The sequence below is a fragment of the Neomonachus schauinslandi genome, chromosome 5, assembly GCF_002201575.2.
Source record: "Neomonachus schauinslandi chromosome 5, ASM220157v2, whole genome shotgun sequence".
NCBI lineage: Eukaryota > Metazoa > Chordata > Mammalia > Carnivora > Phocidae > Neomonachus > Neomonachus schauinslandi.
Genome location: NC_058407.1, coordinates 112,113,049 through 112,138,379, shown reverse-complemented (window position 1 = coordinate 112,138,379; position 25,331 = coordinate 112,113,049). Strand labels below are relative to the sequence as shown.

Here is a 25,331-nt window from a genome sequence, read left to right as displayed (position 1 = left end):
ACCCTGTCCACAGAATTGATCCAATTTTCCTCTCCCACTAAAATATTTCTACTCCCAACTATAAAAATGGCCTTGAACTCAACTGCTATCTTTCTTTCCCTGTCCACTTTTTAACACCTTGCAATTTGGCTTCCAGTAAAGCTGTTTCTCAGAGTTATCACTGACTCCAGATAACAATGGAGTTCTTGCCAGATCCAACGGCATTTCATCCAGAACTCATTTTCCTGTAGTTTTTCACCCTCCAGGAAGCCAGCCCATATTGTGGTCTCAGGGTTCCAGAGCGCAACAGAGAAAGTAAAAAAGAACACACCCATCACCTCATCCAAACTCAAATATGCCTCGTGCTCTGCAACAGTCACCTCTCTCCATGTTACTGGTTCTACCTTCATCCCCTGCTGCTAAACTCTAATTCCACCTAACCCTTGGTGCCTGGTTCTAATGTCGTTCCTTGTGGGACTGGATCCTTCACTGCCTCAGGATGGAAGGCCATCCCCTGAACCCCTGAATCATAGCATTTTATGTGACTCAGATCCTGCTTTATGCCGCAGTTATTCACTCAGCGGATATACACTTGCCATCTTACTGAGTGTATGCCCTGAAAGTCAGGGAGAGTAGGTTTCTCTCTATTTTGGAGAGAGGTAGAAGCTCGTAGTAAAGTCTGTGCATCTCTTCACATCTCCCTGAATCCAAGCTCTTGGGCAGTCGCCTCGCACACAGACGCTGGCTTGGCCATGAGACTGGTTTTGGCCAACAAGACATTAGTGGATGTGACGTGAGCAGAGGCTTCACCAGCACTAACATACTGGAGATCGTTTTTTCTGTTGCTCTCTGGAACCCTGGGATGCATTATGGGCTAGCTTACTGGAGGATGAACAACTATAGGAAAGAGAAACAATTTTACCCAGGTGAGCATCCCACCCCTCAGACCAACCAGAGCCCAGCCCAACCACCAGAGTGCAAAGGTCCACCAAGCTGACACAGACCAGAAGAACCACTCGGGTGACCACAGACTGAGGAGAAGAAACACTTGCTCCTTGAAGCCATTAAAAGTTTCTGAGGGTAGGGCGCCTGGGTGGCTCAGATGGTTAAGCGTCTGCCTTCGGCTCAGGTCATGATCCCAGGGTCCTGGGATCGAGTCCCGCATCGGGCTCTCTGCTCCTTGGGAGCCTGCTTCTCCCTCTGCCTCTCTCTCTCTGTCTCTCATGAATAAATAAATAAAATCTTAAAAAAAAAAAAAAAAAAAGTTTCTGAGGGTATAAGGAGAGGTATTAATTGATATACAGAGTATCTGGCACACTGTACTGTTCTGAAATGAGTAAAGAATTAATGAAATTTTAACCTCTCCTTGACCATCCAATTACAGTTTTTCTAGCCTAAAAACTGGAATACTCTAGATTTCTGCATGGAGTTTGTTTTGTAGAATGCAAAACGGAAGGGCAGCATACTGTCAAAGATAAAGTATAGGCATTATACCTGCACAGATGTGAATGTGAAGCCGGGAGGCACCATTCACTACCTGTACGTTCGGAGATAATTCCTGTCAATTTTCTGAAGCTCGGTTTCCTTTCTATAAAGTGGAAAAAAATCCCACCAATCTCACAGGAGTAGAGATAATATTTATTAAATACCAAATATCACATCTGGCAAATTTCTTCAATAACCAAGAGATATTATCATATCCATAAATATTAATCTAAAAATAAGGAGGGTGAAGAGGTTCTCTCTCGAACTGTGTTTCTACACTATGACCTGTCACTCGTACAGTAGGGACCTGGTCAGGGCAAGGGTGGGAAAGGTCTGAAGTGGGAGGCAGCTGAAGAGAATTCTGAGGCCTTTAACAACTTCTAGATATCTTGGCTTTTGTTTATAACATCCCTCGGCATGGCCACACTGGGAAAGTTTCCTTCCGATATAGATAAGCACATCAATCATAGACTTAATTATATTTGGGGCTGTTCAGCCAACGGTTATGTAGAGGGGTGCAACGTGAATAATCAATCATCGGAAAACAAAACCAAAAAGTTATGTTGGAAGAAGTTATTTAGAAGATTTGACAAATTAACAGCTAACCAGATAATTGAGAAATGTCCAGACACTGTTAACTGAGTAAAATGACTTAGCCACAAACGTTTTTCAACTTCTACCCAAAAATAATGATTTACAAAAATGTAGCATCTGGAAAGCTTCTTGAACAACAACACAAAAGCACACTATGAATTCCTTTATGTCCAACCCATTGAGCCTGTTTAACATAAAGGGTCATGCTACCCCCCACCGAACATCAGAGCATGCTAGTGCAAATATGCTAATTTAAGGTAAAACAATATATAATGGTTCTGGAGAAAGCAACAGAAAGAAAGAAATCCTCTTCCATGACCAGTTGCTCACCTATATAGGTTCCACTGTGGTTACCAGCATATTCAGCATCTTCTGGATGGAGTGTAAAAGCACAGAACAAAAGCCAAGAAATAAAGCAGAACAGTTAGAAGCCCAGCCACAGATGCAAAAAATAAATTACTTAAAAACAATTATGTAAAGCACAGCGTAGAACAGCCCTCACAATGCCACTCTTAAACATAAAACATTGTGTTTTATATTTAAGCTTAAAGTAATGTTTTAAAACATCATGCAATTCATGTTTCAGCCTCCTTCAGAGGTTCCTTGATGCAGTTCCAAGAAAATTATAAAAGATCTGCCTACACTCTTTATACTTTCCATAGCTAAGAAAATTACAACACTTGATCCCCCAAAGTAAATTTATTTTTGTAAATCAGGCTCTTTGATAATATGTAAAATACAGCAATTACTTTGGCTCACTGAATTAGACAGAAAGGTTAAGATTAAGATACATCCTTTATTTGGATAGGAAGAAATTCTGTGTTGGGAAGGAATAAAGGCATACTATTTCTATTTTTCTTTGGTTTTTGAAAAATGAACGGATGAAAACATTTTAAAATAAATGATGTGTTATTAATTATTTGTTGGAGTGAAGTGAAAACTGGGTTATGCATATCTTAAAAATTTAATTGTAGTGGGTACTTACTACTTTAGGCCTCTTATCTTCACATAAATATGCTTCCGGAACTAACAGCACAGCATGTGCTGATATCAGATAGTTGAGAAGATTCACCTGACATCCTTATGTTAAAATAAGGATGTCAATATAACCGAATAACACTGAGACTACCGACAGAGACAAAGACATGATGTACTATTTCAGATCACTTTCTTTATTTCTGCTATACAAAGCAAAAATAGTGCAGTTCTCAAACAGACTCCAACCATGATTTTTGGTACTGTAACATCAAATGGAAGCTTGGATTTACAATAATCTTCTATAAACTACTTGCTATATTCAATCGAATCCACACATAGGTGTACTAAATAAAATTAGTAGACTATGGCAGGGAAGCTTTCATACATGTACCTTTAATTTCCTCTGAGAAGCACAAAGAAAATGAGAAAGGAAATGATTAAATGTGCAGAAAATACAATTAAAGTAAGAAGAAGATGCATCTGAGGGAGAAAAAAAAAAATCCACCTACCACACTCAATTGTTTCCTCATCTTAGAAAAGCCAAAGGGGAAAAAATGTATTTTAAGTATTTCAAAATTATTAGTCAACATATAAACAGAATTCACGAAAAACTACATTTTAGACTGCACTGTAGTCTTGGTCTAAAAAGAATGTATATACTAAAGCAGTAAAAGCACAAAGCCTTCATTCAGTTTATTAAATGCCCAAATGGGAAAAATAATAAGGGAAAAAACAAGTTTTTCAAAATAATACCTTCAATGGGGGATTATTTTCATAGGACATTTCTGTTTGTAAACTAATCTGTCTGTTTAACACTTAGGATACATACTTAGAAATAACCCTTAAAATGCCCTTAAAATATCTCAATACCCTGTAAAGTTAACAGTATTATCAACTTATTACACATATGAAATGAGTCAGGAAGAACTCTTTACTTCATTCTGGCTATATTATTTGCTAAAAGGTATTTTAAAAAAATAATTCTAAAAATTACTAATTGTTACTAATTGTTACTCATAGGAAAGAAATTTAAGAGTTGTGTGTGACTTAGGAAACTCACCTTCAGTTAAAGGTGGAAAAAGAACCGGCAATTTAATAGAAGCAAAATGGAACCACAAATCAAGGTAGAACATTTTTCTCTACAAGACTTTGTAGAACGAATAGGACTGATTGGGACAGTTTTTGGCTCACTTCTCTCCAAACTACAGAATGTCAGTCAAAGAAAACACTTAGGAGTGAGTGTGCACCACTGTCTTTTTATTTTTCCAAAACCTATTATGGGTGCTCCAGCTGGATTGGTTCTATTTGAACATAATTCACAAAAATGACAAGCAAATCATTATTATTTGGACTCGAATTGTGAGTCACCCAAGTTGTGAATTTATTTACACTCATTCCTTAGTAGCTCTGAAATGTCATGTACATCTAAGACAAATTATCAGAAAACAAACAATAAACTGTGTGATACGGATTAGCCAAGCCAAGCAACTAGGCTTAGTGGAAATAATACAAGCAGTGTTTCAGATGGTTCAATCTGCAATCTCAGACACTCAACCACTATGTGGATTATTAAACAGAAGGTATATTTTCTGAAGGAACAATAGGACTGACTGAGTGTTGCACCATGATTAAAGAACCAGCGTCACGTACAACAGATGATAAAAGCCATCTCTCTCTCTCACACGCACGCACATAAGAAAAAAATTAAAACACCGAAGTCAATCCAGAATAAAAATAACCATCTCCATGTCACATATAGTATAGTATGTTTCATATTCTAATAAAAGGTTGTGAATACACTGTGTACGTTCTCAGAAGAATATTTTCCCCATGCTTTACGTAGGAAGAGAATGGTATTTTTTGCGTGATAACCCACATGCATATATATCCAAGCCAGCAACATTCTTCATGGACAGCCGGTAGGAAAAGCAAAGAACACTCTTCCTTACACTTAGCAAGTTTGAACAAAGAGGAAAACATATAAAAGGGTGATCTCAGAAGACATTTGGGATAATTGCACGATTCTTAACTATATTCTTAACTAAGGCACTGTTCTGTGTACACTAAATGCATAAACTTATTGAATTCTCCCACCACTCTATGAAGCCAGTATGGTTATCTCCGTCTTACAGATGGGAATCAGAGGGACAGAGAAATGAAGCATTCTGGGACAGGGACCCACACAATCTGGCTCCAGAGTCTGTGTTTTTAACTACTATGCTATACTGTCACACCAAAATCACTTTTTAATTACTCTAACTTTACGCTAGGAAATGTAAGTCGGTGGAGAGGTCAAATGAAGGAAGTTTCTTTCAAGTTTCCGGTCTACTCTCCACCACCTCCCAGCATACAAGCCTCTTGACCCCTCCCCTGACACTTGACCCTCCCGTGTGCTTCTCCTGACTGGAGAGTCTGGGGGAGACTCTCCCCAGCCTATCAGGAGTCCACTCTCCACATCTTCAAGCCCTGAAGAGCAGGATGGGAAAATTACAAAAATCACAGAGGAGAGGACAACAAAGTCACAAAGAATAATTGTGGATGTCTTCAGAAAATGGAGTGGAAAGCTCTCATGAAGAGCAGTTGATGAGCTTCACGTAACAGGACAGGAGGAACTTTTCTACACTGCCGGATGCTAGCTACTCGCAGCCGTGCAATGTCAGATACTCTTGACAAGTGGAGAAATTGTGTCTAAATAGATATGATCGTATTTACGGGGGCAAAGTTAAATTTCCCACCCTAGAAACTGCTTTCTTATGCCTCCCTCTGCCCACATGCAATCTTCCCTACAAGTCTGCAATAACCTGTGACCATAGACCACCCCCTTAATCCTTAATCAACTCTTTCTTACCTGCACAGCATTGGGTCCCCAAGACAAAAGGCAAGAGTGGGTACGGCTTAAAACCCTTCATATGGAAAAGCTAACAGCACAGACCCTGAGAGTGTTTTAGAAAGAACATTTTCAATTTATGTAAGAAGAACACAGTCTACTAAGATGAAAAGTGAGCAATAACAATTAGGCCATCACCTCAACCATCTCCTGACACAAACAGTCAGACATACAATTTACAAGCCTAGTTCATCTGCACCTCTCTCCACACAATCTCTGAACTCTGGCATTTCCCAAAGAATATCAGTAAATATTAGGGGGGGGGAACCCACTTTCAGTATGTTTTAAAACCCCATGTTTCTGTTAACACAAAATCCCACCAATATTAAGAAATATTTGACAGAGTTTTAGGCATACAAATTTAAACATAAGCAATCTACTTGTTAATTTCTGAATTAACTTTATATATGAACACACTAAATAAATACTGTTTAAGATGCTAGGAGAAAGGAGCTTACTCAATTTGAAAAGTTGTATTATAACAACCTGGAATGTTACATATATTATTCTCAAATGTTTGGCCTTCCAAAATATTGGTACCATGCAGAGCGAATTCATTTGTTTACTCAGTGTTTAAACTGTACTGTTGCTAGACTGTGATCTTCAATCCACAAAATGCCTGTCTTTGAATGAACTCGGTTATATGCTGTTTGAATGGCCACCTCTGGCTCCAGTTAAATATTTTCTTTTGTACCCACATGACAGCAGCCACAACTGGTTAAAATAGATTCTAAAATACAATATTTTGTATTTTTACCTTCTAATCTTTAAAAACATAAATCATACCTTCTGGACTTTTTTTATTACAAAAATTCTATAAAAGCTATTTTGTAAAAGAAAAATTTTAAATTAATATTATTCAGTCAGCAGTATGAGATCTTTTAAGGTATTTATACTTTTGAGAACTAAAAAAAAGAAACTAAGCACCATAAATAAAAATCATACTGGAATATTCTCCTATAAAATACACTACTTGAATAAGAAGAAGCTTTGCAGAATACACTGTAAAACTAGATTTAAATAAGTTCTATACTATTGAAGTCAAAGTTATTAATGTTTGTATTATTAGGAAGACAAAAAACTTATGAAGTTTAATTTCAATAGAAAGGGAACAAACAATATTTTAATAAACCAAAGAAAATCATATCGCTTTTTAGATAAGGTTAGGTAATATCATATTGCTTTATATATGCAACTGAACTATAAAAAATAAGCTTTTTGGCAGAAAAATCATAGAGTACTTTAAATTATATCGACACAAGAATTGCAAGCTGCCAAGTCGCTGTCATGAAAACTCCTCCTATATGTTACTTGAGACATAGGATACGCTTTTAACTCATTTCCAAAACACTTAACCTGTGTCTTTCATGTAATAATCTAAAAGTTGGTCATGTCAAAGAGAACCTATCAGACTTCTAGGCTGCTCTTCTGTTTCTGTTACTAATGTAAATCCATTACGTAAGAGCCTCTCATCAGATGAAGGAGAAAGGGAGGGAACGCAGAATTCTATTGCCAATTTCTCTGTTAGGTAAGCTATTCTTTGAAACAACAGGAGGAAGTGGGGATGAGTCCCTCTATCAAGCTTCTAAGATTCACTTATGCTTTAGTTTTAAGAGTTCATATTTTTTAGGAATGTTTAATTTCAAGATTGTTTGAGAAGCCTATTTTCTCAATCTGTACCAGATATGCCAAGATTCTTAAGGGGAGGAAATAACCAAGCATCAAAGATGAATACCACAGAGTTTTGCATGAAGATGCCAGTTTTACGGCCTGAAGATGTCAGTATTATGGCTCCTGAATTTATCTACAGCTCTAGCACAAACATAAATGCCTTCTCCAATCCTTTTTGACTTTGATCTTGACATTGACTGAGCCCATAGAGTTCCAGAGCTTTTCCTCCATGCAAACTTTAGTTATGATGATTGTTGAGCCAAAGAGTAAAACCACAGTAAGTCAAGCAATTATTATGTGAAAAAAGTTAACTGGCTAATTTGATACATATTATTACCTGACTAAAGTCATTATTCTAAATTCATTGTTTAACACTATCTCCTAGGTTTTAAGCGCACTTGTAAAATTTAGTACAGAAAATTATCAACATGACTATTTCTTAATACCCTTATAAAACACCAACAAGACAGAATTATTCTTTTAAAATGTTTACATTAAATTAGAAGCGTTTCTGGGGCGCCTGGGTGGCTCAGTTGGTTAGGCGACTGCCTTCGGCTCGGGTCATGATCCTGGAGTCCCAGGATCGAGTCCCACATCGGGCTCCCTGCTCAGCGGGGAGTCTGCTTCTCCCTCTGACCCTCCTCCCTCTCCTGCTCTCTGTCTCTCATTCTCTCTCTCAAATAAATAAATAAAATCTTTAAAAAAAAAAATTAGAAGCGTTTCTTAAAACCTAGTCTATGAATTTTTATTCAAAGTCATATATATAAAAGATTTTATGTTAACTTTCTGTTTTTCTTCATAGTGTTATTCTGTAATTTAGCAAAGAGCACAATATGGATGTCCTATCCTAAAAATCTAAGTACCAAATGTTGAAGTCCAGGAAGTGTTGGGTTAGATGGCCTTTGCAATTTATAAGGGTAGTTATGTAAAGAATCACTATCAGATACACAGATTATAGAACACAGTGCTTTTAAATAACTTTAAAAATGTTCAGAAGCAGTATAATAATTTTTGCATAACTTTGGAGTTCAGGGGTTTAGGAGACAACATTTAAAAAAAAACTTCAAATGGAATTTTTAATTCTTTGACAATAAAAGTACTAGCTTTCTATTTAAGCTTCATAGACATAGACTATCTCTCTGAATAAGGCCATATTTACTATACACTAGTGATCTGGATAATATTGACCCAATTTGGTTTTATTTAAAAATAGAGAACATCCGTATATGAGAACCACCAACACATCTCTCCGTGAATCAAGTCCAGTTTTCAAAAAATAGAAAAGAAGAAAAGGAAGGAAGTGTGAATGGGAAACAGTAAACATTCCTAAATGGTCTTCAAGAGGCAGAAAAAGCAAAAAAACAAAAACAAAAAACCTTAAAACATCCAGATAATGACATTTCAGTAATTTTGGAATAAATATTTCTCAGACTCAAATATTCAAGATTATCATATAAAAAAAACTCTGCATATTAACAGACAAAAATCACCCATTACAATTAACAGCTCTACACACGTGCATGCAGGCGTGCGTGCATGCGCACGCACGTGCACACACAAAATCCCTCTGACATTCACACACATTTATACTGAAACCAGTTTGAGGAGATCTATTACAAAGACAATATACCCATTCCGAGTAGTTGTTTAAAGCAGCACATTTATAAAAACAAATAAATGAAAATCCACAACTATATCAAACTGGACATTTCTAAGTTGCCTAAGACTCAAACACATTGGGAGTATGGATTCAGATTCGAGTAGAATCACATTGATTTCCTTTTCAAGTTACACACACTTTATCCCACATGCACCAAGTGTGCAGGCCCCCAATTTAGAAATCCCTCCAAGAGCAAGTCAGGTGGTGGATGCCTCAGAGCCCCTGCCAGCAAAAATTCATCACACTTAAAAACGATGCAAACTTCTGGTTAAACTGTACGCTTTCTGATGTCACAATCCATGTGGCATTCCATGACAAGTGTGTTTTCCTTCTGCCCAGACTTAAGGGAGCAAGAACAAGCAGGCTTTTGAATCAGTGCTCCACTTGAAGTATTTGCTTGCTTGTGAGATTTATACTCGACTGTAGCTTGGCTCTCTTATAATGTAATTCCTGGGCTATACACGTCTACAAACTGACAGAAATAACAGGAGATGTGAAAAATGCAACAATACTAAAACCAGATGTTGGTGTAAAATTCCAGGACCATTTATTTGTGCATTTCGCCTTTTAATGTACAATCTCTATGTTGAAAACAAAAGGCTTTTTTTTTACTCTTAAAATACCTAGAACCATGAAACGTTTAGAGGAGATGAAGTAGAAATTTATGGGATGGGACTTGACAGGGGTGAGGGGGTGGGGAGTAAAAGAGAAGCTGAGAGAAGGGGAGTATGAAGGAGAAAAAGAATGCGTCCAAATCCACACTATCTTCTTTTCAGTAATCATACCTCATCCTTTTCCTGTTCTTACTTTGTTTTAACCTCGTCTTGTAACGACTCCAAACAGGCGAGTTAAAGGTCAGAGTTACTATGATTTGTGGTTAAGCAAGGAGTTAAGAAGAACAACAACTCTTCTTAGGCTCAATTGCCTTTGTGCCCAAGAAAGTGGTAGATTCCCCCCCCCCCCCTAATTTTACCAAGAAGTGTCTTACCCAAACCTTCTAGCTTTGGAGAAATAAAAGAGTTGCATTTGAGGTTACATTTATGAAAACACCTACATTCAGAAGTCAAGGAGAGTAGTGTTGCTAGTTAGTCTCTTAAAGTGTGAGTCATGGGTTTATCATAAACAACCGCAAACACCCCTTTCTTCAAAAGATTCACTTTAATATTCTACTGTGAGTTTCTTATTTGTTTGGTTGCCGTGAAATGATGATCCAAAAGCTATCACAAGGCACTACGAGCTCTCGTTCTCCCACAAACACCTGCTTTAATAGTCAAAAATAAACAGCAAGATTTGGTTACTCTGCATTTTTATTAACAAACTTACATGATTTCCTGTTGGAAACTTTCAAGGGCTGAACTAATATTTCTGGTCGTCTCAGAGCCAATCTCCTGGGGGAAAAAGAAGGTCAATGCCTATCAATTTTCAGTACAGATCCAAGATTAATATAACACCAAAATATTAAAAGTCCCAAGGGGGGGAAAAAAAAAAGGGAAGCCAGGGGAAAAAATGAGCACAATGCAATCTATTCAAATTAAAAAATAAAACCTCTAACTTTCAGAGTTTTATAAATCATCCCCACTCCAAAATCACTCTTCACTCCCCCCCCCCATCTTTCACATCAATACAGTTTCAGATATTAATGTGCTATTTTTCCATTTGCTTCATAACAAAAACCGAGTATGACCTGGTCCTGTCCTATTATTTTTGGTCATTATTCATCCTTAGTTAGACAAAACAGAAATCCAAACCTGAGGGATAAAGGATTCTAAAGCAAGGTTTTAGTGCTCATTTTATCACAACTCTCCTCGAGTGATATTTTGCAGAGAACAAAAGGTCACTTGAAGAGAGACCATGATGGAGTGCCAGTAGCTCACCTTTCCTGGAAATGCTTTGAGGGAATCAAGCCTGCCCTGGGATTGGCATCACCTGCGTGCTTCGCTTGCCACCATGTTGCATCATCTTGGCTCATAATCTGAAGAATATCTCCCTTTTTGAAAGAAAGCCCAGCTTCCTTACATGGAATTGCTTTATCCTCATTAGGGTCATAGTCAAAGAGGGCTTTGATAAACATCTGGAAGAAAGTTTCATTTAAAAGGAATAAACATAAAAAGCAAACGTGAAAGGGCCAACATTCTTCTCTGATTTAAGGATAATTTTTGTTTAAAAAAAGGATAATTTTTTATTTTATTTTTTAAAAGATTTTATTTAATTATTTGTCAGAGAGAGAGAGAGCACGAGCAGGGGGAGGGGCAGAGGGAGAAGCAGGCTCCCCGCTGAGCAAAGAGCCTGATGTGGGGCTCGATCCCAGGACCCTGGGATCAAGACCTGAGCCGAAGGCAGACGCTTAACTGACTGAGCCACCCAGGCATCCCTACCCCCCCCAAAAGAATGATTTTTTAAAAAGAGAATATGAAAATGAACTTACTGTGACAAAGAGGGTATGAATTAGATGGGGAAACATTAGCGCCCTTCACCGCCAAAACAAACAAAAAAGGTTGTTTAAGGAATGATTACCTTGCCTTCTTTAGATGGTGTCTCCTCTTTGATGCTGGGTATAATCTTAAATGTAATTGCTCCCTGAGACTGAGCCTGATAACAGAGGAAAGACTTATCAGAGAACTTCTAGAGCCAGGGGGAGGGAAGGCAAAATAGGCAGAAAAGGGAATGATTCTGAAAATTTGTAAGCTTGGGGTTTCTACTCTTAGATAAACCAAACTGAGAAAACTATTTTTGTAGAAATTCCTGCAATATGAGAAAGCACTCAAGTTTGTCAAGTAAGTTAAAAAACACTAAACACTAAATCCACTTTTACCTCCTGTGCACTTTCAAAATGCTGATGAATGTATTACCATCCATGTTGAGCTACTTCAGAATAGAAACACAGAATCTGCGGAATGCCTTATACAGACAACATTACAGATGATGTGCAAGGTTCAGATGATATTTTTAAGTATCAGCATCCACGTTTTTAGGAACCAAATACCTGTACTGTCAGCAATGCAGTTATATGATTCACTATATACAATATATATACATTCACCGCAATGCTCAGCAGAAAAATATAACGAAGAACATTCACTGCTATTATACTCTGGTTAGTGAGTAAAACACCAAATGTAATAGATTAATTAAAAGATGAAAAGATTAAGTACCTATTAATTTAATGAAAGCAAGCGACAACAATACAGGCCATTCTTTTCCGACCATCTCAGACCAGAGCGGATGTCCCTTTCACACACTCTCATGTCCTTCTCTGTTTCTCTCTTTCTAGCATTTCTCACAACTGTACAAAGTAATCATTTATACAATTATTTCTTTTTTTTTTTAAGATTTATTTATTTATTTGAGAGAGCGAGAATGAGAGAGAGAGAGCACATGAGTGGGGGAGGGTCAGAGGGAGAAGCAGGCTCCTCGCTGAGCAGGGAGCCCGATGCGGGACTCGATCCTGGGACTCCGGGATCATGACCTGAGCCGAAGGCAGTCGCCTAACCAATGGAGCCACCCAGGCGCCCTATACAATTATTTCTTAATATCTGTTATCTCTGCTAAATTTGAAGCTCCACAAAAGCACTAAGTATCTGGCACATATTTGAGAGGAAGGAGGAAGAAAAGAAAAGAGGAAGATGTGATCAGGCAGAGGAGAGGAAGGAGGAAGGAAGGAGGGAGAGAGAGAGAGAGAGAGAGAGAGAGAGAGAAGGGAGAATGGGTAGCTATCTCTGAGGTGCGCTATCGTAAACAAGGGCTCTCTTCCGGGGGGAGGTGGGAGGGGAGGTCCTGATCTGTATTGTTTGCCAATGTCCATGGACCACAGCCAACTTCCATTTACCAGTGTGAAGGCCCTGAAAGCCCAGTTGGGAAAAGCTGCCTAGAATCAGCTCTTGCAAATGTAAGGAGCAGCTCCAGGACAGCACAGAGACTCAAGTAAAATGGGGCTTTAACAGTATAAGTATCAGAATTTTATAACAGGAGTGATTTCAAAAGGGTAATATCACTGTTATTACTTATCATAAAACAACTGACAAATCTTATGAAGAATTTATATAATACCAAACTGCATAGGTAGAGAGAAAGCAAGTCTTCTCTATGATCTCCTTCCAGTCTACTAGTTTGTGTGTGTATGTGTGTGTGTGTTAATGTGTGCAAAGCCCTTAGAACAAGGTCATTAAGGGCTCAACCACTGTAAGAATTACTAGTATTAAGTCATATAGGTCTACCAGCCATTGTGACTGCCATCATGTGGATGAATGATTAGTCAATCAATGCAACCTTCTTGCTATTTCTAAATATTTTTTACAATCTTGCTTATATCATACACTTTCCAAATTATTTCTGACGGGTGAATTCCCAACAACTGAATTTCTTGATTAAAGGGTATGCAAATTTAAAATTTTGATGGTTTCAGATAGCCATCTCAAAAGGATCTACTAAATTCATCCCACCACTGGAAACATATGAGTACAGTTATGTGCCTAGAATCGGCTGACTCTAGCCATTATCAAGCTTTCAAATCCCTCCAATCCAATATTTTTCAGTCATCATGTTTTCTTTTGTAAATTTTTCTATAAATATTTTTTCTCTTATTGATTTTTATGAACTCTCTACACATTAAAATACCTTCTATCATATATATGGATAATATTTTTCCTAAGTGTCATGTGTCTTTCAAGTTACATATGGCATCTTTTCCTATAAAGTTTTTAATTCTTACAATCACCTCAGTTATTTTTCTATTTGAATTTCACATCAAGTTTAAAAAGTCTTCCTTTATTTTTTTGATTTTTTAAAAACATTTAATTCGTTGGGATTTGTTTTGGGTATAGTGTAAAACAGGGACTGACTTCATTATTTATAACTGAATCATCAATTTATCCAGTACCATTTATGAAATGACTTCACTGTTTTCCCATGGATTTAAAATGCCATCTTAATCAGATACTAAATTTTCATATATACAAGGGTCTGTTTGAAGATACTAAATTCTATTTCTTTTCTTTTTTTTTTTTTTAAAGATTTTATTTATTTACTTGACAGAGAGAGAGACAGCAAGAGAGGGAACACAAGCAGGGGGAGAGGGAGAGGGAGAAGCAGGCTTCCCACTGAGCAGGGAGCCCGATGCGGGGCTCGATCCCAGGACCCTGGGATCATGACCTGAGCCGAAGGCAGACGCTTAACGACTGAGCCACCCAGGCGCCCCCCCCAAATTCTATTTCTGTATGTTTTTGTTTTCATACATTAACAGAGACAGTCTCCCTCATTTTATCCTTACAAATGAACTGGAGAATTAATACTGTCAAGGCCTAAAATAATTTTGTTCCATTTTAGATTTCACAAGACATCTAAATTAGTTTCACTGTTATAGATACCTAGAAAGCACAGCCTACAGTCTAGCCATGTTGATGGGAGAAGGGAAAAGAAAAATGCATCATGAACAACAGAGTAGATGCCACCTATTAAGTACCTATTTGGAACAGGTCCTGTAATAAACTCTTTACATACATTAGCTCATTTAATCCTCAAAACACTGCCGTGAGGTACTTACCTCTTCTTGTTTTCATTTTGTAAATGAAAACACTGAGGTAATGCAAAGATTAAGGTATATTCCAAGGACATACAGGGATTAAGTAATGAAGCTGGGATTACAACTCTAGACAGCTAAATCCAAATCCTATATTTATAACCAAGTCTGAAACATACTGATTCAATTTCATTTTTTTATTGCAATTTTAAAATATAATTTCAGCTTACCAAAATCTGAATTATTTCCTCAGGCCTTTTATCCTCTACTGGAATCCCATTCACTTCCCTAAGTTCATCACCAACATGAATAAGACCTGAGAAGTAGCAAATTTGGTAAATTAGCAGAGTTACCTACAAAAGAACCGCAATTTGCAATCGTGTCCATACTCAAAGCACTGTTTCATTCCCTTAATGCATTTGCGGAGACCTTTAGGCTTCTCAGGTTTCAGACTCTGTACCTCTAAACAGCGATGAATCAAAGACTACCATGTTATAATGCTGGCAAAGAAAGGACATCAGCATCCCAGTCTTCATCTAGAAATGTATATTATTTTCACCTAATAAAAGAATTTTTATTTTGTTTCAAAGGCTGCACACATGCAGTAGTACTTTTCAAATCAGAAACATTTGAAACAGATCTTAATGTAACTCTGGAAGCCCATGTAAACTGAGATTGTAAAGTAGAGTGAGATGTATCATTTATTTCAATAGGTTCCCACAGTTCAACACAGAGAAAAGTATCTCACTGTTTTGATGTATTACAGCAGAAGATTGTTATCCTCTTTAAAATTACATGTTGGAAATGTTGCCCATGAAATGCAACATGACTTGTCCACAAGCCTACTGTTGAAATCCTTACCACGTCTCCTTTTTTTTTTTAATCCTTACCACTTCTATCCGCAGCTCCTCCCCTCATGATTCTAGCCACAATGATGGCTCCAGTCTGCTCATCTTTCTTAATGGTAGCTCCCTTTGAAGGAAAACAAAAAAAAGTACTTGTGGGTAAAGGTGTGCATTGGGTGGTCCGAAAGGGAGCAGAAATAAGGACATTTACCTGGAAAAAGTGAAAACAATTACAAAAAATTAAAGGTACGAGGCAGGTGTCTTACAAACACTCCTGACTTGGGACAGATTTTCTATCAGACACATCATCTACGGTTTTCAGCACAACATTTAAGGATTTTTCAAATCTTTAACCTCTTCAACACGATGGAAAATCCAAGTATCTTCTTTCCATTATAATACCTTGTATTTGGGGGCGCCTGGGTGGCTCAGTCATTAAGCGTCTGCCTTTGGCTCAGGTCATCATCCCAGGGTCCTGGGATCGAGCCCCGCATCGGGCTCCCTGCTCTGCAGGAAGCCTGCTTCTCCCTCTCCCACTCCCCCTGCTTGTGTTCCCTCTCTCGCTGTATCTCTCTCTGTCAAATAAATAAAATCTTTAAAAAAAAAATACCTTGTATTTGAATTATGATTTGTTTTTGCTGCTTGACAGCATTTGTTCATCTCATTTGTCTTTATAATACCCCATGAAGAAGGTGGGCTACACCGAGATTAAGTTAATACAAAAATCATATAAATTAGAAAACTAAAGCCCAGGTCATCTGGCTTTTAGTTTAGTGATCCTTTATTACACCATTATGGTAAAGGAACTCAGCCATAATGACAAAGAAAGAGAAAAAAAAAAAGACTTAAACTCCGAAATTAGTCCTATTCCTTACCTAATGCTAAGATAAACTAATGGAAGAAAGATCTGTTACTCCAAGGTCTTTATGTACTAGGACTGTACTTAGTACAAAGAGAACTAACATTTTGGCATAAGATTAGGAAACAATTTCAAAAAGAGTCCAGAAACTCTTCATTTATGGATGTTCAGAAGCAAATGAACTGATTGCTGCTTTATAAGAACATCAGGCACAAATGGTTACTTTGAACACCTTTTTATGACTTTCCTTCTAAGAAACTGGTATTGGTGTAGGAAAGCATTCTACAATGGCATCACACAGCTAAAAAGATGCACATTAGGTGGTGGCAGAATTCACCCTGAAAATCAAATTTTTCTCACATGTCAATAAACACATGTGTATCATTAAAAAATAGGTATGTAAACAAAATTAAGAATACATTTGTAATAAGTATATTTTATATGATAGCTATCAAATACATATCTAATAATGGTTTTTAAAAAATCAAATAATTAAGTGATCAGATGATTTTGTGACATTTTTTATCACCAAGCATGTCCGTTCACGTCCAAAGACTTAAATGAGCATCTCTCCACAATCATAAACACCAAACCTATAAAGACCCATCATTAACTTACCATTAATGGTAAGTTCTGCCTTTCTTTAAACAGTTTACTTACAGCCAAGATGACTAGAAATGTAATATTTTTAATAAAACTAGTGTGACTGAATAAACTTTCATTTGCCTTAACAATATCTCAAACCTTCCCATCAAAGTATGCCTAATGGCAGAAGGGTCTAGTGACCTAATTTAAGGTTAATAGCCCATTTTTTTAAAGTGTTCTTTTTTCCCTCATATTTTTTCCTTTTTTAATTGAGGTAAAATTAGCATGTAACATTATATGGCTTTCAGTTATACACCATTACAATTTGATACCCGTATGCACTACAGAGATCGCCAGAAGTCTAGTTACCACCCACAACCATATAATTGACCCTGGTCACCCATTTTGCCCCCCCCCCCACCACCAACCTTCTGGTAGCCACCAATCAGTTGTCTGTATCTATGAGTTTGTTTTATTTGTTCATTTGCTTTTTTCTAGACTTTACATATGAATAAAATTATATGGTATTTGTCATCCTCTAACTTCTTTCACTTAGTATAATACCTTCAAGGTCTCTCCATGTTGTCACAAATGGCAAGATTTCATTCATTTTTAATGGCAGGGTAATATTCCGTTGTGTGTGTATCTATATATAGATACACACACACACACAAACAATCCACATCTTCTTCACCTCTTCGTCTACTAGTGGACATTTAGGTTCTTTCCAGGTCACGGCTATTGTATATAATGTTACAATGAATACAGGGGGGCATATCTCTTTTCTTTTTTTTTTTTTTTTAAGATTTTATTTATTAATTAGAGAGAGAGAGATCACGAGCAGGAGGAGGGGTAGAGGGAGAAGCAGACTCCCCAATAAGAAGGGAGCCCAATGCGGGACTCAATCCCAGGACCCCAGGATCATGACCTGAGCTGAAGGCAGACGCCTAACCAAATGAGCCACTCAGGCGCCCAGGGCATATATCTTTTCAAGTCAGTATTTTTATATTCTTCAGATAATAGCCAGAAGTAGAATAGACGGATCATGTAGCAGTTCTAGTCTTAACGGAGACTTCTCCATACTGTTTTTCATAGTGGCTGCACTAATTTACATTCCCATAAACAGTGTACAAGGGTTTCCTTTCCTCCACATCCTCACCCACACTTGTTATATCGTCTTTTTGATAATACCCATTCTAACTGACGTGAGGTGACGTGTCAAATGCAGTTTTGATTTGCATTTCCCTAATAATTATTGACGTTGAGCATCTTTTCATGTGCCTATTGGCCATCTGGATGTCTTCTTTGGAAAAATGTCTATTCAGATCCTCTGCCCATTTTTTTTTTTTTTTTTAAAGATTTTATTTATTTATTTGAGACAGAGAGAATGAGAGAGAGAGAGAGCACATGAGAGGGGGAGGGTCAGAGGGAGAAGCAGGCTCCCCGCCGAGCAGGGAGCCCGATGCGGGACTCGATCCAGGGACTCCAGGATCATGACCTGAGCTGAAAGCAGTCGCTTAACCAACTGAGCCACCCAGGCGCCCCCTCTGCCCATTTTTTAATTGAGTTGTTTGGGGTTTTGTTTTGTTGTTTTGTTTTATTTATTTATTTATTGAGTTGTAGAAGTTCTTGATATATTTTGCACATTATCCCTTATCAGATATATGATTTGCAAAAATCTTCTATTCAGTAGATTATCTTTTCATTTCGATGATTTGCTGCAGAAGTTTGATGTAGTGCAATTTGTTTATTTTTGTTTCCCTTGCCTTTGCAATCAGATCTACAAAAATACTGCTAAGACACATGTTGAGGAGCTTACCACCTATGTTTTCTTCTTTTAGGAATTTTACAGTTTCAGGTCTTATGTTCAAATCTTTAATGCATTATGAGTTAATTTTTATGTATAGGGCAAGACAGTGGTCATGTTTCATTCTTCTGCATGTGGCTGTTCAGTTTTTCTCAACACCATTTATTGAAGAGACTTTCCTTTCTCCATTGTATGTTATTGGCTCTTTTGTTACAAATTAATTGTCCATATTATGTGTGGGTTTAATTTTGGGCTCTCAATTCGGTTCCATTGATCAGCATGTCTGTTCTTATGCCCATACCAAACTGTTCTGATTACTATAGCTTTGTAGTATAATTTCAAATCAAGGAGCATGAAGCCTCAAACTTTGTTCTTTCTCAAGATTACTTTGGCTATTTGGGATCTTCCATGGTTCTGTAAAAATTTTAGAATTTTTGTTCTAGTTCCATGAAAAATGCCCTTGGAATTTTGAGAGGGGACTGCAATGAATCTGTAGATTGCTTTGGGTAGTATGGACATTTTAACAATATTAATTCTTCCAATCCATGACCATGAACTATCTTTCCATTTATTTGTGTCTTAAATTTTTCATCAGTGCCATGGTTTTCAGTATACAGATCTTTCATTTCCTTGGTTAAATTTATTCCTAGGTATTTTATTCTTTTTGGTGTGCTTTTAAATGAGATTTTTTCTTAATTCCTCTCTCTGATAACTCATTATTCATGTATAGAAATGCCAGATTTCTGTTATGTTAATTTTGTATCCTCCTACTTTACTAAATCCATCTATTAGTTCTAACAGTTTTGGTAGAGTCTTTTGGATTTTCTATATATAGTGTTGTGTCAACTGCAAATAGTGATAGTTTTAGTTCTTCCTCCCTTGGGTGTCTTCTATTTCTTTCTCTTGCTTAATTGCTGCGGCTAGGACTTCCAGTACTGTGTTGAATCAAAGTGGCAAGAGTGTGCAATTCTCTTGTTTCTGATCTTAGAGAAAAACTGCCAGCTTTTTACTGTTGAGTATGATGTTAGCTGTGGGTCTGTCATATATGGCCTTTATTATCTTTACTCACTTTGTTGAGTTTGGATCATATAAATGGATGTTGAAGTTTGTCAAATGATTTTTCTGCATCTATTAAGATCATATGATTTTTATCCTTCATTTTGTTAATGTGGTGTTGATTGATCTGTGGGCACTGAACCATCCTTGGATCCCTGGACTAAATCCCACTTGATTGTGGTTTATGATCTGTTTAATGTATTATTGAACTCGGTTTGCTAATATTTTGTTGAGAATTTTTTCATCAGTGTCATCAATGATACTGGCCTGTAACTTTCTGTGTATATGTGGTATTCTTGTCTAGTTTTCGTATCAGGGTAATGCTTCATAACTAATGAAGTGCTCCCTCCCCTTAAATTTTTTTTGTAAGAGTTTTAAAAGGATATGTATTAAATCTTCGAATGTTTGATAAAGTTCATCTGTGAAACCATCTGGTCCTGGACTTTTGGGAAGTTCTGATTATTAATTCAATATCCTTGCTAGTAAGTGGTCTATTCAGATTTTCTATTTCTTTATGACTTGGTCTTGGAAAATTTTATGTTTCTAGAAATTTATCCATTTCTTCTAGGTTGTCCAATTTGTTGGCCTATAATTGTTCATAGTCTCATGATTCTTCGTATTTCAGTGGTGTCAGTTGTAACTTCTCTTTCATTTCTGATTTTACTTGACTCCTTTTTCTTGATGAGTCTGGCCAAAGGTTTGTCAATTTGCTTTATCTTTTCAAAGAACCAGCTTAGTTTCATTGACCTTTTCTATTGTTTTGTCTCTTTCATTTATTTCTGCTCTGATCTTTATTTTTTTAAGATTTTATTTATTTGACAGAGAGAGAGCACAAGTAGGAGAGAGGCAGGCAGAGGGAGAGGGAGAAGCAGGCTCTCCGCTGCAGGGAGCCCGATGCGGGGCTCCATCCCAGGACCCTGAGATGAAGGCAGACGCTTAACCGATTGAGCCACCCAGGCGCCCCTGCTGTGATCTTCACTATTTCTCTCCCTCCATTAACTTTGGGCTTCCGTTTTGTGTAAAATCAGATTATTTGAGATTTACTTGAGGTAGGCCTGTATTGCTATCAATTTCCCTTTTAGAATCACTTTTGCTGATTTAAAAAATTTGGGTTTGTGGTGTTCCTATTTTCATTTTTGTCCCTAGGTAATTTTAATTTCCTCTTTGTTTTCTTCAATGACCAATTGATTGTTCAATAGCATGTTGTTTGATCTCCATATTTTGGGGGTTTTCCCAATTTTCTTCTTGTAATTGATTTTTAGTTTTATACCATTGTGGGTTAAGATGCTTGATATTTCATCTTCTTGAATTTATTGAGACTAGTTTTGTGGCCTAACATGATCTTCCTGGAGACTATTCCATGTGCAGTTCAGAAGCATGTGTATTCTGTTCTTTTTGGATGGAATGCTCTGTACATAGCTATTAAGTCTATCTGGTCTAATGTATTGTTCAAAGCCACTGTTTCCTCATGGACTTTCTATTTGGATGATGTATCCATTGATGTAAGAGGGGTGGTTAAAAGTTCCCTACTATTCTTGTATTACTGTCAATTTCTCCCTTTAGGTCTGTAATATTTGCTTTATATATCTTGGTCTCTCTGTATTTGGTGCATATGTATTTATAAATGTTACGTGTTCTTGTTGAATTACCCTTTTCATTATGTAACGCCCTTTCTTATTACTATAGTTTTTGTTTTAAAGTCTATTTTGTCTGCTATAAGTATAGCTATACCAGCTTTTTGTTTCCATTTGCATGGAATATCTTTTTCCATTCTTTCAGTTTCCGTTTATATATGTCCTTACTTCTGAAGTGAGTCTCTTATTATAGGGAGCATATAGATGGGTCTTCTTTTTTTTTATCCATTCAACCACTTTGTGTCTTTTGACTGGAATATTTAGTTCATTTAAAGTAATTATTGATAGGTACATACTTACTGTCATTTTGTTCATTGTTTTCTGGCTGTTTTCGTGGTTCCCTTCTGTTCTCTCTCTTCCCTTCTGGTTCAATGGTTTCCTTTTATATTGTTTAGATTCTTTTCTCATTTTGTGTATTTAGTATAAATTTTGCTAAGTTCACCTGTAACTTCCTGTGTATATAATGGTCTGTTTTGAGTTGACAGCAACTTAAGTTGAACATATTCCAAAACCTTACATTTTTTCTTCCTGCTTCCCATGTTTTATATTTCTTATGTCACACTTTACACCTTTTTATTTTGTGCCTCTCTTAACTAATCACTGTAGTTTTAGTTAATTTTACTATTTTTGTATTTTGACCTTCACACTTGCCTTATTAGTGGTTGATCCACTATCTTTACCATATATTTACCTTTTCCAGTGACATTTTTACTTTCACATGCTTTCTTATTATTAATTAGTTCCATTTTTTTTTCAGTTTAGAGAGACGTCCCTTTAATATTACTTTTTTTTTTAAAGATTTTATTTATTTATTTGAGAGAGAGAGAGAATGAGAGCGAGTACATGAGAGGGGGGAGGGTCAGAGGGAGAAGCAGACTCCCTGCCGAGCAGGGAGCCCGATGCGGGACTCGATCCAGGGACTCCAGGATCATGACCTGAGCCGAAGGCAGTCGCTTAACCAACTGAGCCACCCAGGCGCCCCCTTTAATATTTCTGATAGAGCCAGTTTAGTGACGATGAACCACTTCTGTGTTTGCTTATCCATAAAACTTTTAATCTCTCCTTCAAACCTGAGTACTAAACTTACCAGTAAAGACTTCCACGTTAGAAGTTTTCTCCTTTTAGCACTTTGAATATGTCATGCCACTCACTTCTGGCCTGCAAAGTTTCTGCTGAAAAATCTGCTGATAGTCTTATGGGGTTTCCCTTGATATATAAGTTGTTTTTCTCTTGCAGCTTTTAAGATTCTCTTTTACCATTTTAATTATAATGTGTCCTGGTATGGATCTCCTTGGGTTCTTCTTATTTGGAACCCTCTGGGCTTCATGAACCTGTAGGTCTATTTTCTTCTCTAGATTAGAAAAGTTTTCAGCCATTATTTCTTCAAATAAGTTTTCTGGCCCTGTCTATCTTGTATTTGGAACCCTACAATGTCAATGTTATTCCACTTGATGTGGATTCAAAGGTTCCTTAAATTATCTTCATTTTTTTTTTTTTTTTTTTTTTTTTTTTGCTGTTCTGTCTGGGTGACTTCTATTGCTTTTTCTTCCAGCTTGCTGACCTGATTTTTGGCCTCATCCAGTCTGTTGAACTGCTCTAGTGTACTTTTCAGTTCAATTACTGTATTGTTCAGCTCTGTACCTTCTGTTTGGAATTTTGTTATATTTTCTCTTTGTTGAGGATCTATGTTCATCCAATTTTCTTCTGAGTTCAGTGAGCATCTTTATGACCATTACTTTGAATTCTTTATCAGATACATTGCTTGTTTTCATTTCATCAATGTCATTTTCTAATGTTTTATCCTGTTTCATTTAGACCATTTTCCTATGTCTCATTTTTGTCTGACGCTGTTTGTTTCTATATACTAGGTAAATCAATCACCTCTCCTAGTATTGAAGGAGTGACCTTGCAAAGGAGATGTCATATGGCCCAGAAACTCAATCCCCTCTGACCAGAGCTAGGTGCTCAAGAAGCATCCCCTGTATGGGATGCATGAGTCTGTTTGCTGTGGCAGGGCTATGTTTGTGATGCAGTGGTATATAGGGTAGTGCCCAGTCTGGCTGTAATGCATGGCTGCACTGAGTGGCACAAGGCTGCACTGTGGCAAAGGGATGGGCAGGGCTGTTGCCTGACCCAGCCGGGATGCACAACTGCAGCATGGGGATTGGCAGGATTCTCAGTGGGGCACATCCCCCATCTCTAGCAGATTAGAGGAATAGTTTCCAAATGACTCCCACCCTCACCAACTTTAACAAGGTAGATAAGGTCACAAGTATGGCACCTGCCAGTGTCTCCATCCCTGGGAAAAGTTCCAAAAGTTTCCAGCCTCTCTGGCAAGCACTTTAAGATTAGTAAGTGGGTCTCCTTCACATATGGTCTAGGTGCTTTTCAAATTGGCGTTTTTGTGCTGGGTCTCTTGGTGAGTGAGTCTGCACATGAACCCTTAAGAGCAAGTTCTCCATTCCCTATAGTTCCACGGTTTTCCTGAACATAATCTCTGTTGGTTTTCAAAGTCTGGCATTTAGAGGCCTCATCTTTCTCATTCAGGATCTAAGGGTTTTCAGTGCCTGATGTGGAACACAAACCCCTCACTCAGTGAAAACTTCTGTATTTTTGAGATCCTCCTTGACTGTGATCATTGAATGTACAGTGGGTTGTTTCTGGCAAGATGCTGTCTCTGCCTCTCCTATCCATCTCAATGCTGTTCTTTTTGCCCTTTATTGTAGAGGCTCTGTTCATCCAGTTTTCTGGTCTTTTTCAAATTATTCTATATGCAGTTGTATATTTGTTGTATACATGGGAGGGATCTTCCTACACTGCCATCTTGAACCCAAGTCTCTATTTATCCAGATTTTATAGACGAGAAAGTAATCACAAATGGTTATAATTTGTCTAAGATCAGAAAATTAGTGTGTAGTAAAGTCAGGACTTATCTAAGGCAAACTCATCAGAATTGCTTATTTTTATTTTTATTTATTTTTTAAGATTTTATTTATTTATTTGACAAAAGAGACACAGCGAGAGAGGGAACACAAGCAGGGGGAGTGGGAGAGGGGGAAGCAGGATTCCCGCTGAGCAGGGACCCCAATGTGGGGCTCGATCCCAGGACCCTGGGATCATGACCTGAGCCACAGGCAGACGCTTAACATCTGAGCCACCCAGGTGCCCCAGAATTGCTTATCGTAACTTACTCAATACTGCTTACCCTGTATCTTTCTATAACCTCTTATTCATAAATTTATAAGTTCATTATCCTTGCAGTAGTTTGTCTATGATGGAGATCAACAATTTCTTCCTTTTCTGTATGTGCATGCCATATTCTCATATCAAGTGGTAAAAATGGTTTTAAGGCATTTAAGGCTATGAGAAGACTTGCAGCTGCATCCCGGGCCTCTTGAAATACTGACTCTTTGGGAAGTCAGACACCATAAGAAATCATGATTCCTGCCAAGCTGTGAGGAAGCCCACACTAGCCAAATGGAGGTACAACCTAGAAAGAGATGCCTGATCAGCCCCCAACTTTCCAGCCATCCCAATCCAGGCATCAGTCATAGGAATGAAGTTCACAGACGACTCCAGTCTCAGCCACCATCTAACTGTACATGTGAGGGACTCTAAGAACCACCTACTGAGCCTATCAACCTTTAAAACTATGAAATATAATAATATATTATTGTTTCAGCCACAAAATTTGGGGTGGTTTGTAACATAGAATTAAGTAACTGGAATAAATCTTTTTCTTCACTATGAATTTTACTATTTTTCAATGTAGGACC

At 37.4% G+C, this 25,331-nt stretch overlaps 1 protein-coding gene across 2 annotated transcripts in view; it reads right to left on the bottom strand.

The window, feature by feature from the left end:
* MPP7 (MAGUK p55 scaffold protein 7) overlaps positions 1–25,331 on the bottom strand; it is a 327,469-nt gene that overhangs the window by 72,228 nt on the left and 229,910 nt on the right. For both annotated transcript variants that reach the window (XM_021686517.1, XM_021686516.1), the window contains exons 7-11: positions 15,660–15,741; positions 15,000–15,085; positions 11,769–11,843; positions 11,129–11,325; positions 10,578–10,642 (exon numbers count right to left, since the gene is read on the bottom strand). In XM_021686517.1, coding sequence (XP_021542192.1) covers positions 10,578–10,642; positions 11,129–11,325; positions 11,769–11,843; positions 15,000–15,085; positions 15,660–15,741 — 505 coding nt within the window. The remainder of the gene's footprint in view (positions 1–10,577; positions 10,643–11,128; positions 11,326–11,768; positions 11,844–14,999; positions 15,086–15,659; positions 15,742–25,331) is intronic.